The sequence below is a fragment of the Scyliorhinus torazame genome, chromosome 6, assembly GCF_047496885.1.
Source record: "Scyliorhinus torazame isolate Kashiwa2021f chromosome 6, sScyTor2.1, whole genome shotgun sequence".
Taxonomy (NCBI): Eukaryota; Metazoa; Chordata; class Chondrichthyes; order Carcharhiniformes; family Scyliorhinidae; genus Scyliorhinus; species Scyliorhinus torazame.
The window spans coordinates 242,078,571-242,099,531 of NC_092712.1; the positions used below are offsets into that span (position 1 = coordinate 242,078,571).

The following is a 20,961-nucleotide window of genomic DNA, read 5'->3' on the forward strand; positions in this document are numbered from 1 at the left end:
CAATCATCTCAAGGTCCACACCTATCATATCTTTATTTCTATCAGTCACTGGCATGTTATTTGTGTCCTCCAATGTGAAGACTGATCCAAAAAACCTGTTCAGCTTCTCAGCCAATTCCCCATCTCCTATTATTAAATCTCCCTTCTCATCTTCCAAAGGACCAATATTTACCTTAGCCACTCTTTTTTGTCTTATATATTTGTAGAAGCTTTTACTATCTGCTTTTATGTTCTGAGCCAGTCTCACATTTCTGAACCTCAGCAGGAGGTGCAGAAGTGACACCATGACCAGAGGACTCCATGGCGGTAGCATCACTCAGGGGACGGGGTCTATGCTTGCAACTTTGGAGACGAGGCACTTTGGCTCCCAGGTGGAGCTGGAGAGAACAGGACCGGTGTTCTACAAAGTTAGGATTTAGGGGAGAGTTCAGCAGGAGTATTTGGACATCAGAAGTGGGAACCCACGCTACATGATGCCCATTCAGCAGCATTGACGTCCCTTCCGTGCCAAGCGCCCGGTCCATCAGGCGAAGGCTGATTCCTGCTTGGAAATGGACATGAAAGTATCATGCTGAGCATCTTCGGTCTGTGTGCATTCAGGACCCTGACGTTCCTGTTGCTTGCCATTTTAACACAAGACCCTGCTCACATGCCCACGCGTCTGTTCTTGGCCTGCTGCAATGTTCCAGTGAAGCTCAACGCAAACTGGAGGAACAACATCTCGTCTTCCGGTTAGGCACAGCCTTCCGGCCTGAACATCAAATTCAACAACTTCAGATGATCAGCTCTACCCCACCTCGACCCATTTGTGTTCATCCCATTTCATTTTAACTGTCTTTTACCATTTCTTTCTTTCTTAATATATATTTAATTCCCCCGTCCAATCTTACCCACCTTTCCTTAACCTTTCTCCCCTTTGCTTCCCCCCCTCCCAATATCTACAGTTCATCCTCTGATGTTAATTTCTCTGATGTTTGGCCTTTCACATCTTTTGTCCTCTCTGGGGACTGCATTAGCACTCTTTTCCCTTGGTTTCTGTGGCTATTAGCACCCAGTTTCCCTGGGTTTCTGTGGCTATGACTCATCTTTCATTCTCACTCCACAGTATAAATATTTCCCACTTTCTCTGTCTGTTAGCTTTGACAAAGAGTCATTGGACTCGAAACGTTAGCTCCTTTCTCTCCCTACAGATGCTGCCAGACCTGCTGAGATTTTCCAGCATTTTCTCTTTCGCCACCTCCCCTAAACTTGTCTCTGCGAAAGTGGTCTCAGCTGGGCTAAATATTAAGATAAAGTCATAGGCTGGATTTTGGTTCCCGAGTTGTGGAACAATAAGCTGGGTTAAATGTCTGATGAATTTGACAAACTCTGGAACTCGTAAAATGGCAAAGAGCGTTCCTAGGGGTGAATATTAGTGCATCCAGGTCCAGTATGGTCACCTTGTTTTTCCTCCCTCCACCTTTGCCTTTGTGTGAGCAGCTTTCATAACATTCGTTTTCTATGCTTTAATTTTTTTCACTACGTAGTGCAGCTCGAACCAACACAAATTTGCATGTTACCAGCTCAAAATCCTGAAAAATGTCTTGCCTATGCCATGATCATTTACTTCATGTGGGAGATCAGGGAGCTTTCCAGCATCCCAGACGTCTATGTCTGCAGAAAGTGTGACCAGCTGCAGCTCCTCACAGACCACGTGGTTCGGTTGGAGTACATGGACTCATTGCGGAGCACACAGGTGGCAGCCACTAGCTTCAGGGAGGTGGTCACACGACAAGTTCAGACAGGCAGATGGGTAACTGGCAGGAGAGGCAGGCAGGTAAGGCAAGAGCCTCCTGTGGCTATTACCCTCACAAGCAGGTATACTATTTTGGATACTGTTGGGGTGGGGGATACCCTCTCAGGGGAAGATACCAGCAGCAGCCAGGCCTGTGGCACCACAACTGGTTCTGCTGTAGAGCAGGGTCGGGCTAAGTCCAAGTACATGATAGTAGTAGGAGACTTGAAAGTCAGGGTGTGCCTGACAGAAAGACACAGAAAGACAGGATTGTCTGTGGCCGCAAATGGGACTCGAGGATGGTGTGTTGCCTCCCTGGTGTCAGGGTTCTGGATGTCTCTAAACGGCTACAAGGCATTCTGAAAAAGGAGGGTAAACAGACAGATGTCATTGTCCACATTGGTACTAATGACATAGGCAGGAAGAGGGAAGAGTTCCTGCAAAGACAATTCAGGGAGTTAGATCAGGAGCTAAAAAGCAGGACCTCCAGGGTAGTAATCTCAGGATTACTCCCCGTACCACATGCTAGCAAGGCTTGGAACAGGGAGATAGTACAATTGAACACGTAGCTAAAGAGCTGGTGTAGGAAGGAGGGCTTTAGATATAGGATCACTCGTATATGTTCTAGGGAAGGTGGGACCTGTACAATAAGGACAGGTTGCACCTGAACTGGAGGGGTACCAATATCTTGGCAAGTCCTGTTCGGGAGGGTTTAACCTGCTGTGGCAGGGGGGTGGGAACCGGAACAGTAGGCCAGTAAGTGTAGAGGCTGGGGAAAAAGATGAGACTGAGATAAACATGACGCAGAATAAGAGCAGGCAGAGGGAAGCCGCAGGGCTCAGCGAGACTGTATGTCGGGAGTGCGCTTGCTTTAATGCAAGAAGTATAACAGGCAAAACAGATGAACTGAGAGCCTGCATTATGGCATGGAACTATACAGAGACATGATTAAAGGAGGGACAGGGGCAGCATGGTGGCACACCGGTTAGCACTGCTGCCTCACGGCACCAAGGTCCCAGGTTCGATCCGGGCTCTGGGGCACTGTCCGTGTGGAGTTTGTACATTCTCCGTGTGTTTGCGTGGCTTTCGCCCCCACAACCCAAAGATATGCAGGGTAGGTGGATTGGCCATGCTAAACTGCCCCTGAATTGGAAAAAATGAATTGGGTATACCAAATTTAAAAAAAAGTTTTTAAAAAAGGAGGGACAGGACTGGTAGCTTAACATTCCGGGATATTGTTGTTTTAGACGGGACAGAAGGGGAAACAAAAAAGACGTGGGGAAGTTGCATTGCTGATTAGGGAGCAGATCACAGCTGTGTTGAGGGAGGACACATTGGAGGAAGGAATTTGCAGGAAGGCATTATGGGTGGAGGGTGAAATCACAATGTTGGGAGTGTACTATAGACCTCCCAACAGCCCGCAGGACACAGAGGAGCGGTTGTGTAGTCAGATACTGAAAAGGTGAAAAATGCAGGGTAGTTTGTGATGGGCAATTTTACCTTCCCCCATATTGACTGGAAGTCCCTTACAGCCAGGGGCTTGGATTGTTAGATGTGTCCAGGAGGTCCTTATGATACAGTATGTTGACAATCCAACCAGGGAGGGGCCATACTAGACTTGGTAATGGGGAATGAGCCAGGTCAGGTGATTGATGTTTCAGTGGGGGAGCATTTTGGGCTCAGCGATCATAATACCATAAGATTTAGGGTAGTCATGGAAAAGGACAAGAGTGGCCGGCGGGTGAGGGTGCTTAATTAGGCGAGGGGCCAATTGCATCCAAATTAAGACAGGAACTGGGGGAATGTGGACTGGGAGCGGTTATTTGAGAGCAAATCCACATCTGACATGTGGGAGGCTTTTAAAAGCCAGTTGATTAAAGTGCAAGACAGGCATGTTCCCTCAAAAATAAAGGATAGAAATGGCAGGATTAGGGAACCATGGATGACAAGAGAGATTGGAAGCTTAGTCAAAAGGAAAAAGGAAGCACACTAGGCATCTAAAAACTGACAAAGCCCTTGAGGAGTACAGTGAAAGTAGGAAGGAACTTAAACGCGGAATTAGGAGGGCTAAAAGGGGCCCTCCTAAATGTCTTCAGTAGACATGGTGAAGGAGAACCACAAGGCTTTTTATGCATACATTAGGAGCAAGAGGGTAGCAAGAGAAAGAGTAGGTCCACTTAAGGACAATGGAGGGAAGTTATGCATGGAACCACAGGAAGTGGGTGAAATCCTCAATGAGTACTTTGTATTGGTATTCACCAGGGAGAAGGACATGACGGATGTTGAGGTCAGGGATCGGTATGTAAACTCTCTTGGGAACATCAATATATCAAAGAAGGAAGCGTTGAGTATCCTAAATTGCACTAAGGTAGACAAGTCCCAGAGGAAGGATGGGATCTATCCCACTGCTGTATGGAGGGAACCAAGAGTGGGGTTACACGAGCGATTGCGGGGAAGAGAGAGGAACGGGTCCGGGAGGACAAAAATGACGGCCGGCATGGACCAAGAAGCGTGGGCCCAGTGGTCGAGAGAGCAGCAAGACTTTCTGAGGAGCTGCTTCGCAGAGCTGAAGACGGAGATGCTGGCCCCTATGAAGGCCTCCATGGAAAAGATGGTGGAGGTTCAGAGGGTACAGAACATAGAACATAACAGTGCAGTACAGGCCCTTCGGCCCTCGATGTTGCGCCGACCTGTGAAACCACTCTAAAGCCCATCTACACTATTCCCTTATCGTCCATATGTCGATCCAATGACCATTTGAATGCCCTTAGTGTTGGCGAGTCCACTACTGTTGCAGGCAGGGCATTCCACGCCCTTACTACTCTCTGAGTAAAGAACCTACCTCTGACATCTGTCTTCTATCTATCTCTCCTCAATTTAAAGCTATGTCCCCTCGTGCTAGACATCACCATCTGAGGAAAAAGGCTCTCACTGTCCACCCTATCCAATCCTCTGATCATCTTGTATGCCTCAATTAAGTCACCTCTTAACCTTCTTCTCTCTAATGAAAACAGCCTCAAGTCCCTCAGCCTTCCCTCATAAGATCTTCCCTCCATACCAGGCAACATTCTGGTAAATCTCCTCTGCACCCTTTCCAATGCTTCCACATCCTTCCTATAATGCGGCGACCAGAATTGCACGCAATACTCCAAATGCGGCCGCACCAGAGTTTTGAACAGCTGCAACATGACCTCATGGCTCCAAAACTCAATCCCTCTACCAATAAAAGCTAATACAACGTACGCCTGCTTAACAGCCCTCTCAACCTGGGTGGTAACTTTCAGGGATCTATGTACATGGACACCGAGATCTCTCTGCTCATCCACACTGCCAAGAATCTTACCATTAGCCCAGTACTCTGTCTTCCTGTTATTCCTTCCAAAATGAATCACCTCACACTTTTCTGCATTAAACTCCATTTGCCACCTCTCAGCCCGGCACTGCAGCTTATCTATGTCCCTCTGTAACTTGTAACATCCTTCCACAATGTCCACAACTCCACCGACTTTAGTGTCATCTGCAAATTTACTCACCCATCCTTCTACGCCTTCCTCCAGGTCATTTATAAAAATGACAAACAGCAGTGGCCCCAAAACAGATCCTTGTGGTACACCACTAGTAACTGGACTCCAGTCTGAACATTTGCCATCAACCACCACCCTTTGTCTTCTTCCAGCTAGCCAATTTCTGATCCAAACTGCTAAATCCCCCTGAATCACATGACTCTGTATTTTCTGCAGTAGCCTACCGTGGGGAACCTTATCAAACGCTTTACTGAAATCCATATACACCACATCAACTGCTTTACCCTTATCCACCTGTTTGGTCACCTTCTCAAAGAACTCAATAAGGTTTGTGAGGCACGACCTACCCTTCACAAAACCGTGTTGACTATCTCTAATCAAATTATTCCTTTCCAGGTGATTATACATCCTATCTCTTATAAACCTTACCAAGATTTTGCCCACAACAGAAGTAAGGCTCACTGGTCTATAGTTACTGGGGTTGTCTCTACTCCCCTTCTTGAACAAGGGGACAACATTTGCTATCCTCCAGTCTTCTGGCACTATTCCTATAGACAAAGATGACTTAAAGATCAAAGACAAAGGCTTAGCAATCTCCTCCCTAGCTTCCCAGAGAATCCAATGATAAATCCCATCCAGCCCAGGGGACTTATCTATTTTCACACTTTCCAGAACTGCTAACACCTCCTCCCTATGAACCTCAAGCCTCGTCTAGTAGCCTGAATTTCAGTATTCTCCTCGACAACATTGTATTTTTCCTGTGTGAATACTGACGAAAAATATTCATTTAGCACCTCTCCTATCTCCTCGGACTCCAAGCACATCTTCCCACTACTGTCCTTGACTGGCCCTACTCTTACCCTAGTCATTCGTTTATTCCTGACATATCTATAGAAAGCTTTAGGGTTATCCTTGATCCTACCTGCCAAAGACTTCTCATGTCCCCTCCTGGCTCTTCTTAGCTCTCTCTTTAGGTCCTTCCGAGCTAACTTGTAACTCTCGAGCGCCCTAACTGAACCTTCATGTCTCATCTTTACATAAGCCTCCTTCTTCCTCTTGACAAGTGTTTCGACTGCTTTAGTAAGCCACGGTTCCCTTGCTCGACCACTTCCTCCCTACCTGACAGGTACATACTTATCAAGGACACGCAGTAGCTGTTCCTTGAACAAGCTCCACATTTCCATTGTGCCCATCCCCTGCAGGTTTCCTCTCCATCCGATGCATCCCAAGTCTTGTCTCATCGCATCATAATTGCCTTTCCCCCAGATACAACTCTTGCCCTGCGGTATATACCTATCCATTTCCATCACTAAAGTAAACTTAATCGAATTGTGGTCACTATCACCAAAGTGTTCACCTACTTCCAAATCTAACACCTGTCCTGGTTCATTACCCAGTACCAAATCCAATATGGCCTCGCCTTTCGTTGGCCTATCTACATACTGTGTCAGGAAACCCTCCTGCACACATTGGACAAAAACAGACCCATCTAAAGTACTCGAACTATAGCGTTTCCAGTCAATATTTGGAAAGTTAAAGTCCCCCATAACAACTACCCTGTTGCTTCCGCTCCTATCCAGAATCATCTTTGCAATCCTTTCCTCTACATCTCTGGAACTTTTCGGAGGCCTATAGAAAACCCCAACAGGATGACCTCTCCTTTCCTGTTTCTAACCTCAGCCCGTACTCCCTCAGTAGATGAGTCCTCATCAAACGTCCTTTCTGCCACCGTAATACTGTCCTTGACGAACAATGCCACCCCTCCCCCTTTTTTACTACCTTCCCTGAGCTTAATGAAATATCTAAACCCCAGCACCTGCAACAACCATTCCTGTCCCTGCTCTATCCATGTCTCCGAAATGGCCACAACATCGAAGTCCCAGGTACCAACCCATGCTGCAAGTTCACCCACTTTATTCTGGATGCTCCTGGCATTGAAGAAGACATACTTTAAACCACCTTCCTGCCTGCCGGTACACTCCTGCAACTTTGAAACCTTACTCATGACCTCACTACTCTCAACCTCCTGTATACTGGAGCTACAATTCAGATTCCTAAGTCTCTGCTGAACTAGTTTAAACCCTCCCGAAGAGCATTCGCAAATTTCCCCCCCAGGATATTGGTACCCCTCTCGTCCAGGTGTAGACCATCCCATTTGTAGAGGTCCCACTGACTCCAGAATGAGCCCCAATTATCCAGAAATCTGAAACCCTCCCTCCTGCACCATCCCTGTAGCCACGTGTTCAATTCCTCTCTCTCCCTATTCCTCGTCTCGCTATCACGTGGCACGGGTAACAACCCAGAGATAATAACTCTGTTTGTCCTAGATCTAAGTTTCCACCCTAGCTCCCTGAATTCCTGCTGACATCCCTATCCCTTTTCCTAATTATATCATTGGTATCTATGTGGACCATGACTTGGGGCTGCTTCCCTCTCCCCCTTAAGGATCCCAAAAACACGATCCGAGGCATCACGCACCCTGGCACCTGGGAGGCAACACACCAACCACGAGTCTCTCTCGTTCCCACAGAATCTCCTATCTATCCCCCTAACTATGGAGTCTCCAATGACTAATGCTCTACTCCTCTCCCCCCTTCCCTTCTGAGCAATAGGGACAGACTCTGTGCCAGAGACCTGTACCCCATGGCTTACCCCTGGTAAGCCGTCGCCCCCCCAACAGTATCCAAAGCAGTATACTTGTTGCTATGGGGAACGACCACAGGGGATCCCTGTACTGACTGCTTCCTCCCAGCCCCTCTCACCGTCACCCATCTATCTTTATTCTTCGGAGTAACTACATCCCTGAAGCTTCTATCTATGAAGGCGATCAAAGAGGTGGAGAGGAAGGTATCTGAGAATGAGGATGATATCCTTGGCCTGGCGGTCAGGGTGGAAGCGCATGAGGCCCTACACAAGAGATGGCAGGAGAGGCTGGATGACCTCGAATATAGGTCTCGGAGTCACAACCTGCGGATCCTGGGCCTCTCTGAAGGTGCGGAGGGGGCGGACGTGAGCACGTATATGACTGCAATGCTGGGGACGCTGATGGGCACGGTGGCCTTCCCACGGCTATTGGAACTGGACGGGGCGCATAGAGTCCTCGCGAGGAGGCCGAGGGCGAACGAACCACCGAGGGTGATGGTGATAAGGTTCCACCGCTTTACACCGTTTTGCCCTGCATTGGGCAAAGAAGGAGCGGAGCAGTAAGTGGGAGAATGGCGAGATTCACATATACCAGGACTTGGGAGCTGAACTGGCGAGGAGGTGTGCAGGTTTCAACTGGGCTAAGGCGGCCCTCCACAGCAAAGGGGTGAAGTTCGGGCTCCTGCATCCAGCGAGACTTTGGGTAACGTACCAGGACAGGCACCACTATTTTGATACGCCGGATGAGGCGTGGACATTCATGAAGCACGAAAAGCTGTACTTCAACTAAGGGGCAGCTGCACATTGGTGAAACGCGCTGGCGGAGATGTGCAACCAGTTGTTGGCCTGGTGTAAGATAGTTAGTAGAATTTAAGTTTGTTTGCTTTTCTTTTCCTGTTTTCTTTGTTTCAGGGGGCAGGGTAACGCCCGGGTTGTGTGGTCCGGCGCACGGGAAGGATCCGGGTGGCACTTGCCCTCTTACCCTATGGGGGAGGGGGGGTTGGGGGCCCGAAGGAGGAGACAATAGTAGGTTTGGAGATAGAGGCGGGAGCAGCCGGGGTCCGCTGACTTACGGAAATGCAATGGGGCGGAAATCAGTGCTAAGCGGGTGCTTGGCATGGGGGGTTGGGATTGGGGGCTGGGGGGGAAATGGTGATGCTTTTCTGACTGAAGGTGAGCCAACTGTTGGGTACGGATGGAGAGTCGGGTTGGGGGGCCTCCGGCGGGAGGGCTGGAGCGAGCGGGGGACGTGGGCACGTGGCTGGCTAAAAAAGGGAGATGGCTAGTCGGCGGGGGGGGTGGGTCAACCCCCCGTCCAGGCCGATCACGTGGAATGTGAGCGGCCTGAACGGGCCGGTCAAGAGGTTCCGCGTGTTCTCGCATTTAAAGGGGTTGAAGGCGGACGTGGCCATGCTGCAGGGGACGCACTTAAAACTCGCTGACCAAACGAGGTTAAGGGGGGGATGGGTGGGCCAGGTGTTCCACTCGGGGCTAGACTCAAAGACCAGAGGGTTGGCAATTCTGGTTAGTAAATGGGTGGCGTTTGAGGCAGGGAGCATCATAGAACATAGAAAATACAGCACAGAACAGGCCCTTCGGCCCACAATGTTGTGCCGAACCTTTGTCCTAGATTAATCATAGATTATCATTGAATTTACAGTGCAGAAGGAGGCCATTTGGCCCTTTGAGTCTGCACCGGCTCTTGGAAAGAGCACCATACCCAAACTCAACACCTCCACCCAACATCAAGGGCAATTTGGACATTAAGGGCAATTTATCATTGGCCAATTCACCTAACCCGCACATCTTTGGACTGTGGGAGGAAACCGGAGCACCCGGAGGAAACCCACGCAGACACGGGGAGGATGTGCAGACTCCGCACAGACAATGACCCAAGCCGGAATCGAACCTGGGACCATGGAGCTGTGAAGCAATTGTGCTATCCACAATGCTACCGTGCTGCCCTTAAGAACAAATAAATCTACACTATATCATTTTACCGTCATCCATGTACCTATCCAATAGCTGCTTGAAGGTCCCTAATGTTTCCGACTCAACTACTTCCACAGGCAGTGCATTCCATGCCCCCACTACTCTCTGGGTAAAGAACCTACCTCTGATATTCCTCCTATATCTTCCACCTTTCACCTTAAATTTATGTCCCCTTGTAATGGTGTGTTCCACCCTGGGAAAAAGTCTCTGACTGTCTACTCTATCTATTCCCCTGATCATCTTATAAACCTCTATCAAGTCGCCCCTCATCCTTCTCCGCTCTAATGAGAAAAGGCCTAGCACCCTCAACCTTTCCTCGTAAGACCTACTCTCCATTCCAGGCAACATCCTGGTAAATCTTCTTTGCACCTTTTCCAGAGCTTCCACATCCTTCCTAAAATGAGGCGACCAGAACTGTACACAGTGCTCCAAATGTGGCCGTACCAAAGTTTTGTACAGCTGCATCATCACCTCACGGCTCTTAAATTCAATCCCTCTGTTAATGAACGCGAGCACACCATAGGCCTTCTTCACAGCTCTATCCACTTGAGTGGCAACTTTCAAAGATGTATGAACATAGACCCCAAGATCTCTCTGCTCCTCCACATTGCCAAGAACTCTACCGTTAACCCTATATTCCGCATTCATATTTGTCCTTCCAAAATGGACAACCTCACACTTTTCAGGGTTAAACTCCATCTGCCACTTCTCAGCCCAGCTCTGCATCCCATCTATGTCTCTATGCAGCCGACAACAGCCCTCCTTACTATCCACAACTCCACCAATCTTCATATCGTATGCAAATTTACTGACCCACCCTTCAACTCCCTCATCCAAGTCATTAATGAAAATCACAAACAGCAGAGGACCCAGAACTGATCCCTGCGGTACGCCACTGGTAACTGGGATCCAGGCTGAATATTTGCCATCCACCACCACTCTCTGACTTCTATCGGTTAGCCAGTTCGTTATCCAACTGGCCAAATTTCCCACTATCCCATGCCTCCTTACTTTCTGCATAAGCCTACCATGGGGAACTTTATCAAATGCCTTACTAAAATCCATGTACACTACATCCACTGCTTTACCTTCATCCACATGCTTGGTCACCTCCTCAAAGAATTCAATAAGATTTGTAAGGCAAGACCTACCCCTCACAAATCCGTGCTGACTATCCCTAATCAAGCAGTGTCTTTCCAGATGCTCAGAAATCCTATCCTTCAGTACCCTTTCCATTACTTTGCCTACCACCGAAGTAAGACTAACTGGTCTGTAATTCCCAGGGTTATCCCTAGTTCCTTTTTTGAACAGGGGCACGACATTCGCCACTCTCCAATCCCCTGGTACCACCCCTGTTGACAGTGAGGACGAAAAGATCATTGCCAACGGCTCTGCAATTTCATCTCTTGCTTCCCATAGAATCCTTGGATATATCCCGTCAGGCCCGGGGGACTTGTCTATCCTCAAGTTTTTCAAAATGCCCAACACATCTTCCTTCCTGACAAGTATTTCCTTGAGCTTACCAATCTGTTTCACACTGTCCTCTCCAACAATATCGCCCCTCTCATTTGTAAATACAGAAGAAAAATACTCATTCAAGACCTCTCCTATCTCTTCAGACTCAATACACAATCTCCCGCTACTGTCCTTGATCGGACCTACCCTCGCTCTAGTCATTCTCATATTTCTCACATATGTGTAAAAGGCCTTGGGGTTTTCCTTGATCCTACCCGCCAAAGATTGTTCATGCCCCCTCTTAGCTCTCCTAATCCCTTTCTTCAGTTCCCTCCTGGCTATCTTGTATCCCTCCAATGCCCTGTCTGAACCTTGTTTCCTCAGCCTTACATAAGTCACCTTTTTCCTCTTAACAAGACATTCAACCTCTCTTGTCAACCATGGTTCCCTCACTCGACCATCTCTTCCCTACCTGACAGGGACATACATATCAAGGACACGTAGCACCTGTTCCTTGAACAAGTTCCACATTTCACTGCCAGTCCTTCCCTGCCAGCCTATGTTCCCAACTTATGCACTTCAATTCTTGTCTGACAACATCGTATTTACCCTTCCCCCAATTGTAAACCTTGCCCTGTTGCACGTACCTATCCCTCTCCATTACTAAAGTGAAAGTCACAGAATTGTGGTCACTATCTCCAAAATGCTCCCCCACTAACAAATCTATCACTTGCCCTGGTTCATTACCCAGTACTAAATCCAATATTGCCCCTCCTCTGGTCGGACAATCTACATACTGTGTTAGAAAAGCTTCCTGGACACACTGCACAAACACCACCCCATCCAAACTATTTGATCTAAAGAGTTTCCACTCAATATTTGGGAAGTTAAAGTCGCCCATGACTACTACCCTATGACTTCTGCACCTTTCCAAAATCTGTTTCCCAATCTGTTCCTCCACATCTCTGTTACTATTGGGGGGCCTATAGAAAACTCCTAACAAGGTGACTGCTCCTTTCCTATTTCTGACTTCAACCCATACTACCTCAATAGGGTGATACTCCTCGAACTGCCTTTCTGCAGCTGTTATACTATCTCTAATTAATAATGCCACCACCCCACCTCTTTTACCACCCTCCCTAATCTTATTGAAACATCTATAACCAGGGACCTCCAACAACCATTTCTGCCCCTCTTCTATCCAAGTTTCCGTGATGGCCACCACATCGTAGTCCCAAGTACCGATCCATGCCTTAAGTTCACCCACCTTATTCCTGATGCTTCTTGCGTTGAAGTATACACACTTCAACCCATCTCCGTGCCTGCAAATACTCTCCTTTGTCAGTGTTCCCTTCCCCACTGCCTCATTACATGCTTTGGCGTCCTGAATATCGGCTACCTTAGTTGCTGGACTACAAATCCGGTTCCCATTCCCCAGCCAAATTAGTTTAAACCCTCCCGAAGAGTACTAGCAAACCTCCCTCCCAGGATATTGGTGCCCCTCTGGTTCAGATGCAACCCGTCCTGCTTGTACAGGTCCCACCTTCCCCAGAATGCGCTCCAATTATCCAAATACCTGAAACCCTCCCTCCTACACCATTCCTGCAGCCACGTGTTCAACTGCACTCTCTCCCTATTCCTAGCCTCGCTATCACGTGGCACCGGCAACAAACCAGAGATGACAACTCTGTCTGTCCTTGCTTTCAACTTCCAGCCTTACTCCCTAAACTTGTTTATTACCTCCACACCCCTTTTCCTACCTATGTCGTTGGTACCAATGTGCACCACGACTTCTGGCTGCTCCCCCTCCCCCTTAAGGATCCTGAAGACACGATCCGAGACATCCCTGGCCCTGGCACCCGGGAGGCAACATACCTTCCGGGAGTCTCGCTCGCGACCACAGAATCTCCTATCTATTCCCCTAACCATTGAATCTCCTACAACTATTGCTTTTCTATTCTCCCCCTTCCCTTCTGAGCCCCAGAGCCAGACTCCGTGCCAGAGACCTGACCGCTAGGCCCTTCCCCCGGTAGGTCATCCCCCCAACAGCATCCAAAACGGTATACTTGTTTTGAGGGGGAACGGCCACGAGGGATCCCTGCACTGTCTGCCTGTTTGTTTTTTTCCCCCTGACTGTAACCCAGCTATTCTTGTCCTGTACCTTGGGTGTGGTTACCTCCCTGTAACTCTTCTCAATCACCCCCTCTGCCTCCCGGATGATCCGAAGTTCATCCAGCTTCAGCTCCAGTTCCCTAACACGGTCTTTGAGGAGCTGAAGTTGGGTGCACTTCCCGCAGGTATAGTCAGTGGGGACACCGGTGGTATCCCTCACCACCCACATCCTACAGGAGGAGCATGTAACTGGCCTAGCCTCCATCCCCTCTTACCTTAAAGAATATAGCTGCTGTGTGGACTAACTAGATCTCCGCCCTCCGACCCTGCTCCCAGTCAGCTACACTTTCTGTAAACTCCTGGCTCTCTTCGCACTCTTTGCGGAAATGTCGGAAACAAAATGAAAGGAACGCCTTACTCCCTCCTCACCTAACTCCCTCGGTCACCAAACTCTCACTATCGCACTCAAAAAGCACCAAATTCAGCACTCAGTGCAAAACCCGTGGCGGATAACGGGGGCAGGTACATAATGGTGAGTGGCAAGCTACAGGGGGCCCGGGTGGTGTTGGTGAACGTGTATGCCCCGAACTGGGATGATGCGGAATTCATGAGGCGCATGTTGGGTAAAATCCCGGACTTGGAGTCAAGTGACTTGATCATGGGGGAGGACTTTAATACGGTCTTGGATCCGCCGTTGGACTGGTCTAAGTCAAGGTCGGGAAAGAGACCGGCGGCGACCAGGGCCCTGTGGGAGTTCATGGATCAGATGGGGGGCGTGGACCCGTGGAGATTCGCGCAGCCAAGGGCGAAGGAGGTCTCCTTTTTCTCCCAAGTCCATAAAGTCTACTCGCGGATTGACTTTTTTGTGTTGAGCAGGGCGTTAATCCCGAGGGTGGAGGGGGTTGAGTATTCGGCCATTGCGGTCTCGGACCATGCCCCGCACTGGGTGGACCTGCGACTGAGTCGGAGCGAGGGCAGCGCCCTCTCTGGTGACTGGATGTGGGGCTGCTGGCGGATGAGGTGTGATGGCGATAAGGAGGAGCATTCAGAACTATGTGATAACGAATGACACAGGGGAGGTAACAGCAGCAGCGGTTTGGGAGGCTATGAAGGCGGTCAACAGAGGGGAGTAAATCTCTATTAGGTCCCACAGAGAGAAGAGGGAGAGGGCGGAGAGGGAGAGGCTGGTGCGAGAGATGCTTCGGGTAGACAGGAAGTACGCGGAGGCCCCCGAGGGGGGCTACTAAAGAAACGCCAGAGATTACAGGCGGAGTTCGATTTGCTGACCACAGGGAAGGCGGAGGCACAGTTGAGGAAAGTGAAAGGGGCAGTCTACGAGTATGGGGAGAAAGCAAGTAGGATGCTGGCGCACCAACTTCGCAGGAGAGAGGCGGCCAGGGAGATCGGGGAAATGAGGGATAAGGAAGGTAATACGGTGTTGAGCCCAGAGAGGATCAATGAAGTCTTCAAGGAGTTTTATGGGAAGCTGTACGAGTCAGAACCCCTGAGGGGTGGGGAAGGGATGAAGCAATTTATGGATCGATTGAGGTTCCCAAGGGTGGACGAGGTTCGGGTGGAGGGACTGGGGGCCCCGATGGAGTTGGAGGAGATAGTTAAGGGACTGGCAAGTATGCAGTTGGGCAAGGCCCCGGGTCCGGACGGCTTCCCTGTAGAATTTTATAAGAAGTTCTCGGAGCTACTGAGCCCGCTCCTGCTAAGAACCTTTAACAAGGCAAAGGAGAGAAGAACCCTCCCCCTGACGATGTCGCAGGCATTGATCTCGCTCATTTTGAAGAGGGAGAAGGATCCGCTTCAATGTGGGTCCTACAGGCTGATATTGCTCCTGAATGTAGATGCCAAATTGCTGGCAAAAATTCTGGCTACCAAAATAGAGGACTGCGTCCCGGGAGTGATCGAGGAGGACCAGACGGGTTTCGTCAGGGACAGGCAACTGAACACAAATGTGAGGAGGTTCCTGAATATTATAATGATGCCCTTGGAGGGAGGGGATGCAGAAGTAGTGGCTGCAATCGATGCAGAGAAGGCCTTTGACAGGGTGGAGTGGGAGTACCTGTGGGAAGCGTTAGGTAGGTTTGGATTCGGGGAGGGATTCATAGGGTGGGTCAAGCTACTGTATCAGGCCCCCGTAGCGAGTGTGTCCACGAACCGGCTGAGGTCGGAGTATTTCAGGTTGCACCGAGGGACGAGGCAGGGGTGCCCCCTATCCCCGTTACTATTTGCCCTGGCAATTGAGCCGTTGGCCATAGTGCCGAGGACTTCGAGGAACTGGAGGGGGCTGGTCTGGGGGGTGGGAGAGCACTGGGTTTCCCTCTATGCGGATGACCTGCTATTTGTATATTTCAGACCCGCTAGAGGGGATGGGGGAGATCATGCGGATCCTGGGGGACTTTGGGAGCTTCTTGGGGTACAAGTTGAATGTGGGGAAAAGTGAGCTGTTTGTAATCCACGCTAGAGGTCAGGAGGAGAGACTGGGGGAGCTCCCGCTCAAGATGGTGGAGAGGAGCTTTCGTTATTTAGGTATACAGGTGGCTAGGAACTGGGATGCCATACACAGGCTCAATTTATCTCGGCTTGTAGAGTAGATGGAGGGAGACTTTAAAAGGTGGGACATGCTCCCTCTTTCCCTGGCGGGAAGAGTGCAGACTGTGAAGATGACGGTTCTTCCCAGATTCCTGTTCCTTTTTCAGTGCCTCCCCATTTTCATCCCCAAATCCTTCTTTAAGCGGGTGAACAGGATTATCACGGGATTTGTGAGGGCAAACAAAACCCGCGAGCAGTCAAAAGGCTGTTCTTGGAGCGTGGCCGGGGAGGAGGGGGTGAGTACTGCCAAATGTCTGTAGCTACTATTGGGCGGCTAATGTGGCCATGATTAGGATATGGGTAATGGAGGAGGGGTCGGCGTGGGGACTGCTAGAGGTGGCGTCATGCAAAGGCACCAGCCTAGAGGCACTAGTAATGACACCGCTGCCGTTCTCGCCTGCACGATATACCACAAGCCCGGTGATGACGGCGGCACTGAGGGTCTGAGGTCAGTGAAGGAGGCACAGGAAGGACCCCGATACGGAACAACCATAGATTTGCTCCGGGCAAGATAGATGGGAGGTTTCAAGGCTGGTATAGGGCAGGCATTAGATGGATGGGAGACCTGTTTATAGAGGAGACTTTCCCTAGCTTGAAGGCGCTGGAGGAGAAGTTTGGCTGCCCCGGGAAATGCTTTCACATACCTCCAGGTCCGGGACTTTCTCAAAAAACAGGTGGGGACATTTCCGCTGCTACCCTCTCGAAGGATACAGGACAGGGTAGTGTCTGGCATCTGGGTAGGAGAGGGGAAGGTGTCGGAGATATATCAGGAGCTGCAGGAGGCGGAGGAAGCCTCAGTGGAGGAGCTGAAGGGCAAATGGGAGGAGGAGCTAGGCGAGGTGTTAGATGAGGGCCTGTGGGCTGATGCCCTGGGCAGGGTGAATTCGTCTGCATCATGTGCCAGATTCAGTTTAAGGTGCTGCACCGGGCTCACATGACCACGGCGAGAATGAGCAAGCTCTTTGGGGTGGAGGACAGGTGCGCGCGATGTGCAGGGTGTCCGGCGAACCATGTCCATATGTTTTGGGCATGCCTGACGCTTAAAGAATTCTGGCAGGGTTTTGCAAGGGCTATGTCCAGGATTTTGGACACGCGGGTGAAGTGGAGTCCAACAATAGCGATATTTGGGGTGTCGGAGGATCCGGGGGTGCAGGAAGCGAAAGAGGCCGAGGTGTTGGCCTTTGCCTCCCTGGTAGCAGGGAGACGGATCTTGTTAATGTGGAGGGACTCAAAACCCCCGGGTGTAGAGACCTGGGCTAGTGATATGGCTGGGTTCCCCAGCTTGGAACGAATAACGTTTGCCTTGAGAGAGTCCTTGCTGGGGTTCTCCAGGCGGTGGCAACCTTTCCTTGACTTTCTAGGGGAGCTGTAAAATGTCAGCAGCAGAAGCAACTGGGGGGGGGGGGGGGGGGGGGGTGGAATTGTCTATTTAATGTATATTTGCATTTTATATAATGATAACAGCCAACTAGTTTTGTTAAATATTTTGCGTTTATTTTTCTGTTATGTAAAAATTCTGGTTGAAAAAAGCTTTAATAAAAACAATTTTAAAAAAAACCTGTAAATGGCAGAACCCTTAGGAACATTAATTTACAGAGGGATCTGCACATGCAGGTGCACAGTTCCCGAAAAATGGCCAAGGTGATTAAAAAGGCACATGGCATGCTTGCATTCATCATCCGGGGCATTGAATACAGGAATTGGGAAATCATGTTGCAGCTATATAAAACCTTGGTTCGGCCACATTTGGAGTATTGTGTGCAGTTCTGGTCACCACATTATCAGAAGGAAGTGGAAGCTTTGGAGAGAGTGCAAAGAAGGTTCACCAGGATGTTGCCTGGTCTCGAGGGCGTTGGCTATGAGGAGAGGTTGATAATCTAGGATTGTTTTCACTGGAAAGACGGAGACTGAGGGGTGACCTAATAGAGGTCTACAAAATTGAGAGGCACAGTCAGGGTGGAGAGTCAGAGGCTTTTTCCAAGGGTGGAAGTGTCAATTACAAGGGATGTGCTTGTTCAAGGTGAGAGGGGGAAAGTTTAAGGGAGATGTGCAGTGTACATTTTTCACACAGAGAGTGGTGGGATGGATACATGAATCGGGAGGAAATAGAGGGACACCGGCAGTAAGGGCAGTTTTTTTTAAAGTTAGGGCATCATGGTCGTCACAGGCTTGGAGGGCCAAAGGGCCTGTTCCTGTGCTGTACTTTTCTTTATATTACCATATAAAGTAAAAACAACCACAAAAACATATTACCATATAAAGTAAAAACAACCACTGTGTAAAACAACCCAGTTAACCACCAAAACCTCCTTAAACAATATCTGCAAATACAATAACAAGCCATCAATTTAGTTCATTCCAGATTTGCTTACTTCCAATGTGTCAAATAGCAACTCCCTTTCATCCACCACAATTTTATACATGGTTGACTGAGGAGCTCCAAATGACCGGATGCTTTCATATGGGAATGTCTCCAGTGGCTTGGCCTCTCTGCGCTTGTACACAGAGACTGATTCAGCACAGACTCCCAGCCAGAGTTCCTGCGGGAAACCACCTTCTTTGCACTGCAAAAAAAAAGATAAATCTATTATTCCTCTCTCCGGAATTCCAGAAAAGATAGGGTTCTTTTAAGTTACCTGACCAAAGTGTGAAAAAAGGTACAAAAATGAATAAGTTATAATTCACCAATGGCAGACTTGTTTCATGCTTTACACTGAATAAATCATAATAATTTGGAGGCCCTGAGGTGGTTGCCCTTTGGGAAGGGTGGCACCATCTGGACACTTTAGCAGCACTACCTGGACGCCAGCCTGGGACTCCCAAGGTGCACAGATAGCACTGCCAGGGTGCCAGACTGGCATTTTTCCCACACCAGCGATCAGGCCTGAGTGCCCATGTGAAATGGGGTACATGAGCCCCGAGGGCCCCCTTATAGGTGAGTTGGAGCTTTGTGGGGGGTGGCGGGTAGCATGGCGGTCCCTGAGTCGATCTGCACTGAGAAGTTCTGTGGAGTGGAATTCCTCAGTGCAGGAAACGGAACTAAGTGTGGCCTCAGCGGACGTTCCCTGCTGAGGCCGCAGATCGCAACAAAGTCCCATCAGATAGCATGCTGTCTCAGCGCTGTGAGCTAAACGTGCTCGACAGGGAATTCTATTGCAATTTGGTTAGATTGTTGCCAAAGTGTCAATTGTTTGCACTTACCTCTACGGGAAATAGAGTTGAGCCATATCCAGGCCAATCTTTGACCAGAGCCATGTATTTGACCATGACCTGTTCTTGGGACATTCCTTGCATCTTTTTCCACTTATCAATAATACTGGTTCTAGCTGATGAAATCTCCTCCTTAACCCACATGTCAATCATCTGTTCATCCTCAGATTTCATCCTACTGACAGAGCCACCTCGGAAACTCCGTCTCAATGTTCCTTCCAAGAAGCTTGATCGCTTTTTGTCATTCCGGTCACCAGAATGAGCAATGGTCCTGGTTGATTGTGTGATTCGTGCCTTTAATCTCTCCACTGGGAATACTTCTTCCATTTCTGGTACAGTAACATGTGAGGTGCAGTCTCCCTGCAGGAACTGAAGACGCAAAGCAGCAAAATACTGAAGAGTTTCTTCAGGGGCAGGATAGTGGCCATGAATAACAGCCTCATGGGCCTAATGGTCAAAATAAACAAAATAAAATAAAAATGTAAAACAAAATCTGTAATGTGCATGAATTGATCAAAGCATAATCTTAAATATTCAAATGAAATATTATAAAAGTACATTGTTTTCTTATAAGATGTTCTTGTAGAGAAACACATTTGTCAATTAGAAGAAACTGTTCAACATTTCATCATCTCCTGTGGGCTCATGGCTGTCGAGCTTGGTGTGTGGTTGTCACATTTAGTGTGGTTTCACCTCCAGCTAAGGAGCAGAGCACATTTAAAAATGAAAACCCCTGCATTCTGAATGAAGAAGGAACTTGCCAGTTTAATAATGCCAAGGGAATGGTTGAGGGAAATTTTAGGAGCACCTGAGAGAATTTATCATTCTTCAATGTAAAAAGTGGAATGCTTCTTTAAAGCATCATAATTTTATATATGATTGACAGGAGGACTGGCTAATCATAAATTATGGCACAACTTTCCTCTTTTGCAAGTTTCACCCAGTCACTGAAGGACTGCTTTACAGAAAGTATGCGGCACTCTCAAACTGCTTCTCATGAGTGATACACATGCCCATTGATTTATTCAAGGAAGTTCAGAATGCCAGTGTGACTTACTTGGAGTGACATTAGTTCATTGCATGAATCTGCTATTTGCTCCTTACACGGGGAAATCACAAGGACATCGCAAACTAACAGAAAGTAAATCCAAAGACGATCGAGCAGTAATGAGATACCATATAAAATATGCCAGGATGTGGATTTTTTTTTTTTTTTTAAACATCCCACAAAAGGAAGTGTGCCCTCTGCCACTGCAGAGCCACTAAACGCAGCTATTAGGCCACACACCCAATTGACAGGGAAAATGGTGCATGCACAGTAAATACGTGCATTCACACAAAAGCCAAAGACACCTTCAAACAGAGTCGATGCCGGCTGTTTGTCGAGAAATCCAGTCAATCCCATTGCTCTGTTCTATCCTGCAGGTTTGTAAGGTTTTTCCCTCAAAAGCCCCATCCAATTTTCTTTTGAAATTATTTATCAGGTGAAATTCTCCCATGGCCAACCTGGCCAACTGGGGCCAGGGGGCATGAGAATTCAGTGGGAGCCCAAAAATCGGTTTCACACCCAAATTTCCCATAGGTGCCTGCCATGACAGATCGGGAAACCTGCTGGGGGGTGGCTTGAAACGGATTTGCATCCTGCAAATG

At 48.8% G+C, this 20,961-nt stretch overlaps 1 protein-coding gene across 1 annotated transcript in view; it reads right to left on the minus strand.

Annotated features, from left to right (window-relative positions):
* Positions 1–20,961, minus strand: part of myo10 (myosin X) — a 366,827-nt gene that overhangs the window by 8,247 nt on the left and 337,619 nt on the right. Inside the window, exons 33-34 of the mRNA XM_072509536.1 lie at positions 19,303–19,758; positions 18,474–18,665 (exon numbers count right to left, since the gene is read on the minus strand). Of these exons, the coding sequence (XP_072365637.1) occupies positions 18,474–18,665; positions 19,303–19,758 (648 nt within the window). The remainder of the gene's footprint in view (positions 1–18,473; positions 18,666–19,302; positions 19,759–20,961) is intronic.